The sequence below is a fragment of the Atta cephalotes genome, assembly GCF_000143395.1.
Source record: "Atta cephalotes unplaced genomic scaffold scaffold00010, whole genome shotgun sequence".
Taxonomy (NCBI): Eukaryota; Metazoa; Arthropoda; class Insecta; order Hymenoptera; family Formicidae; genus Atta; species Atta cephalotes.
Genome location: NW_012130074.1, coordinates 5,285,260 through 5,291,637, shown reverse-complemented (window position 1 = coordinate 5,291,637; position 6,378 = coordinate 5,285,260). Strand labels below are relative to the sequence as shown.

Below are 6,378 nucleotides of genomic sequence, written 5' to 3'. Positions count from 1 at the left end.
AGAGAGAGAGAGAGAGAGAGAGAGAGAGAAAATATTTTCACTCTAATTTTAATTAAATGTGTTTCCGAAAGTAATCATTTTTTTTACATAAATGATCACTGAGGATGCTTTAAGTGATTCAAGTTTCATTTAAAATCACTATTAATATATTGTATATTATTAATTGTTTTTCGTTTTGTTGACATTTTAACACATTATGAATTTATTCACGATTTTCTTAAAAAGTATTTAAGTAGAAAAACAAATAAAATAAACATACTAATGACTAAAGTCTAAAAAATAGCTGACATTTTTTAGAAAAAAAATTTTATTCATAAAAAAATAAATATTTTAATTAATACAACGCTATTTTATTACAAATTTTCGATGAAATTGATATTTAAAGATTCGAATAGTCATTAAAAAAGAAAGAAAATATGCATAAAAAGAAAAAGGACAATATTCATATAATTCATATTTTTTCGCCGTGGGGATATAAAAACATCAGATAACTAATCCCGGTTTAAACGGTTTTGAAATTGGAACCCTATACGACAAATGATTGAGGCGAAAGATAATCGCAAAAGTATAATTACCTCACGTAGAGTGATTTCTTCTGAGAGGTCCTCATGAGGGTGCCTGTCATTACATTCTGTTGCGAGATTTGTTGTTTAAGATCCTGGATCTTCGCCTCAAATCTATTATAGTCCTCCGGTTTGTATTGCACCACGATTGTCACTGTTTGACCAGTACCCTGAATACACGTAAACAAAACAAAATCCATATCCATTATTTTCGATTAATCGCTTTTGAAATTTTGAAATTTTTTGAAGAAAGTAACTTATAAATACTACCTAATATCAAAATTATTATTTATGTAATCAGTATTCTTCAATATTTAATATTTTAATTCAAATTTCGGTTAACAAGAGAAATTTCATAATACATTTTTTTTTAACGGATTATAATTTTTTACCGAAGCTAAAAAGTGCTTTCCAAGAAGAGACACAGATGATAGTGCAACACAGTGAATCATTAGATTCTTATTGTTTGCCAATGTTAAACAAAGATGAAATGATCACTGTGTTATACTATGTCTGTTGTAAAAAGCACTAAACTGAATTATGTAACGATTTTATTTAAATAATAACAAAGCAAAGCCGAAGATCTCACCTTGAGAGCCGCGGCAGCCTCCTCGTGAGTGGCTGTTCGGAGATTGATACCATTAACGCTCAATATTTGATCACCTCTGCGTAATTCACCGCTGAGATCAGCTGGACCTCCGGCTAGAATGAACGAGATGAAGATGCCTTCACCATCTTCACCACCAACGATGTTAAAGCCCAGACCAGGAGAGCCCTTATTCAATACAACGGTTCGAACTTCCCTAAAAAAAAGGAGATGGACCACATTTAACATTAATAATATTCTTAGAAATGTAAAATTGCTGCAGCAATTATTATTAATGACTGGATAATGTATGTGCATTTCTATGATTATGTAAATTGATTAATTTCTGCTGCCTCAAGAGCATCGAGGAGATAAATTAATTTATAAATATTTATAAATCATAGACAAGCGTGGATATTCTCAATTTAAGATTTATGTATTGCGTGTCAACGTACTTGCATTTTAATCACGAATTAAAATGCAAATTTTCGCCACGATTCTTATAGGCACGATTATCACGTTAACTAGAAGACCGGTCGGGAAATTCATGCCGTCATGTCACGCAGTTTTCGTAAATTTAAAATCTACTTCGCCATAACGAGAAACATAATGCGAGGACTTGCGCGAATGATGGTATCCTAATTATGTACTAAACTATCCCGCTCAAATATATCTTTGTACGGTCGGACGAAATAAATTTCGGTGAAGAAATTTGAGAATTTCATTAAAATAATGTTAAAGATCGACGAGTATATTCAATATTACAAATTGCACCAAGGCGCAATTAATCTCGAAATCAAAACTTTAAATATGAAATTTGTATTGCATAGATTTTCTGTAGAAAACAAAAATGTCGAAATTTCTCAATGTGGCCCATTATCTAGTTTTATAAGAAAACACACGTATACGAATTAATTATATTCGATATTGCTGTCTACTTTTTACTTTTGCTTATTTTTTTAATATTCTACTTTTGTCATTGAGTCTTCTCAGAGCTTCATCATTTATGTGTACTATGTTATCTTTTGTATTTTTTTTCGTCTTTCAGCTTTGTAATTAACTATGTTATACATTGCAATAAAGATTATTATTATTATTATTACTGTTATTTAAAAAACGGAGGATAAAAGTCTGTATTCATAATCGGTTCTTGTTTAAAATTGTATAATCTTAAGTATAATCTTAAAACATCATAAACCAATTACAGAGCCATATTAGTATCTTAAAAATAAAATCTTATTACCTAAGATGATTTTAAAAGAGCTATGAATAGCGACCAACCAAAATGTGATCACAAAGATCATTTATTTTAAAAGGCCATTAAAATCTTCTTTCACATAGTTGCTTTTTGATATCAACAGTAAATGTCAACAGTTCAACAATGACGATCATAAACGAATTTGTGTATGGCACGAGTATGACGCAAAAGCGTGTCGATCAATGAAACGTCCTACGTAAGCGCTTACGCATCCAGGCAACCAAGTCGGTGGGATATCCTCACACACATACATATGTGTTTACGCCCTTGCACATATGCATATACGCAGGCATAAACAAACTGAAGAAATCAATTCATGGAGGCTACTAACACACGGACTAGAAAAAATCCCTCAGCCATTCTCTGTCAGTTTTACTATGTTCGATGATAATAAAGTAAGAAGATAATTTTTCAAACGTGACATTTGCGTTATGCTTTTATCGCTGTTCAAAAGCTCTTTATTAATGGACATGTTTCCTATGGATCGTTAGGTATTCATTAAAAGACCGCATTAAATATAGAAAATTGGATCCCGATGAAATAAATTTTCACATATGCTGTAGCTTATAATATGATGAACAAAAATATACATGATTCAAATAATGAATCTTTAAACTGTGATGTATCAAAAGTGTAAAACTTGTGTTTAGAAAGCACCTTTGATATATAACATTTTGTTTGACTATAATATTTGATAGATGATGATATCACAGCTCAGAAATTATCCATTGCTGAGCCTGTGTCTCTGTGACAACTTTTGCTCAAGACATTATAAACCACATCATATATGAAAACTGACTATTTCATCGGGATCTAATTTTTTTTATATAATTAGTAAACCTCGCACTAACTGTACAAAATTGGGTCTCGATGAAATAAATCAGTTTTCACATATAATGTAGACTTTCACTTATAATAAGATGTCATAGACATAAGATTCAATAATAGATAGTTTTTTAGCTATGATTTATTAAAGGTGCTCTGCAAACACAAATTTTACATTTTTATATACCTGTACAGCTCAAGAATTAGCAATTATTGAGCTGTACAGGTATTTTGAGCTATGTATAGTTTTGATTCACCACATATAAATTACAATACTACATATAAATTACAATATATATAAAAACCGACTCATTCATCGGAATCCAATTTTCTATATAATTAGTGCGGAGTCTTTTCGAGGGACGAAATTATGAAGATTGCACGTCATCACCATCGCCGGGTTGTATGGTACGTAACATGAATTCCTGTTAGTGACCTGTATGCAACCACTCGACGACGGCTTTCTCTTGCTCATGTTAACGAAGACCTCGAATTAACGGTTGGTGCGCTACCACCGGGAACACAAATTAAGTTCATGTTACCAGCTCGCGAGAGACAACCATCCGAGCTGTTCGCATTCGCTCTTCACTTATCTTAATGGATGCAATTCGCTCTTGTTGCATACGTGTGATAAGTACTCGATACTCGGAATATTACTTATATGTATAAAATGTAATCGTGTTTCGCATGGATCAAACATTATAATCATTATTAAAATATTATTTTCATAAAATTCTACTGACATTTAAAAATATTTAATAGAATATTAATATTTTAAAATATAAAAAATATATTATTATGTTTCATTAAAAATAAAAATGATAATTATGCACTTTAGTATTAATTTTTGTATCATTATGTGCGTGAAAAAGTGGCTCGTACTTTTAGCGTGAATATCAATGAGTCTTGCTAGCAATAAAAAAGAATGACATCCTACAAAAGAGATCGGATAGTCTGACACGTCTCAGGAAAACTTTGACATTATCGTCCATTTATTATCGATAGATCGAAACGACCCAACGTTCCAATTCTCATTTATAACACATTTCTTCGCTTCTATTGTAACATATTAGTAATAAAAGAATAACAATCGTGACATTAAATTTAACAATTGTTTTTTATTATCATTAAAAAATGTAAAAAAAATCTATCCAGATAACTTTATCTTCAATATAATTTTTCTAATAATAATTTCTTCTCTTCGAGGTAAACGCAACATCTTTTATAATGAAGTTCGAGATTTTCGTGTGCCAGTATATATAATTGCAGAGCTTTTTCCGTTCAAGATTCACTATTTATTATTTGTTAATGACTCTACATATATCGATAGAAAATATTTATAAAAAAAAATCTGATTGTGGAAGAATGTTTCTATATATGAAAGGAATAATGAGTAAAATAAAATATAATTTTTTTATCACGTCTATTTATTGGATCGGTAATTGATGCAGTTATCGAATTGGTCCATCCACCAGATTTTCGAGATCCTCCGTCGCGATTGGCTCACGCTAAACGGGGATTACGTGTCTCTGCGTGGTGGAGGAGTGCGCGCCGGATGTGCGTAGACGTTCGCAGCATATGTTTCCGCCAGTTAGACACGCGCATTGACGTTGACGCGTGTCACTAACTAGTCATGTCCGCGGCACGGATATGTGCACGTATTACGGATCGTATTATCATGTGCTCTCGATTCGAGGCTTTAATTATACCTATTCGCATTATTTGCAATGCGTGCCGACTCCCTTTCGCGGGTGTGTCGTTGCAGGAAACGGATTTTCCAGTACATATCGCGATATTGCGCAATACGTAAAAGAGAAGTATATCCTGCGCTCGTAAATACTTTACGACGATAATCATGAGACAACTTGAAACGTTTCTGCAGTTAAGGAATCTGACTGGTTCTTGTAATGCAGTAATATTATCTAATGTCCACGAGAACGATTCAAAATCATAAGTTAATATTATATCGATTTAATATTAATATAATTGACAATATAATATCGTCAAGTACTATTTTATCGTAAATATCTATAATATATTAAGATATGTCATAATAATATGTTATATGGATAGACGTAAAAATTATTTATAAAAATATACGTCGAGATAGAAATAACTAATATAAAAACAAATAAAAACCTTGAGAATGAAGTACGAGAATAATCTACTAAACAAATTGTTTTCAAAAGATATTCAGCTTTCCATTTTGTAAATCCTTTGTATGGATTTTATGTCCATTTCTAACAATGTAGATTAATCTCGATTTTTATTTATTCTTTCCTAATTTTTAGAACTAGAAAAAGATAAAAAGTAAGTTAAATTAAAATTAATCTATATTGATAGAAACGAGTAACATATCATAGAGAATTAAAGTACTTATGATTGTACGATTGGACCATTCGTGTGTTGCATTTCTTTTCTTTAAAATACTAGGAACATTTTACTAAATAATGTTTTTTACTCCTTTTTTCCACACATATCCTTACAAATACTTTCTAAAGATGTTAAAGTATACATAAGAATAGTTTAATAATTTTTGTACATTTGTAAAAGTGATAAAAATTAGTCCAAATACGAAAGATTCATCGTATAATAAAGAATAGAACACGAAAAATCATCACGTGAACTTGTAAAGATTAAATATCAATGTTATAGATAACTCGGATTGAATATCTATATAAAAGCGGAATTTAAAGCGGATGTTCAAATCAGAGTTGCCATTCAATATACGCTTCATCGAGTCTTCACGTACACAATCGTGAACATGTATTCAAAAATTAATACTGATCAATATTGAAAATATACGAAACTAAACGAAAATATACGAAACTAAATATACGAAAATAAACGAAACTAATACATATGAAAATTACATAAAAAATTATCAGTGCTTCGAACTGTCAAGATATCGAAGATTCTATATTTTTGCAATCTTGCAAAGAATTTAGCTTGCAAAATGGAAAACTAAAGACGGTTGAAAAACAATTAATTCATAAATTTACGTTTATTAAGAATTCTTTCATTGAATTCAAGCTAATTACGTCAAGTTTTGCAATTCTGAAACGCTATATATAAATGGTATATATATATATATATATATATATATATATATATATATATATATATATAAGTATATACTTTATCTA

At 30.4% G+C, this 6,378-nt stretch overlaps 1 protein-coding gene across 1 annotated transcript in view; it reads right to left on the bottom strand.

Annotated features, from left to right (window-relative positions):
* Positions 1-6,378, bottom strand: part of LOC105627778 (disks large homolog 4) — a 349,694-nt gene that overhangs the window by 12,450 nt on the left and 330,866 nt on the right. Inside the window, exons 11-12 of the mRNA XM_012209058.1 lie at positions 1,153-1,366; positions 576-733 (exon numbers count right to left, since the gene is read on the bottom strand). Of these exons, the coding sequence (XP_012064448.1) occupies positions 576-733; positions 1,153-1,366 (372 nt within the window). The remainder of the gene's footprint in view (positions 1-575; positions 734-1,152; positions 1,367-6,378) is intronic.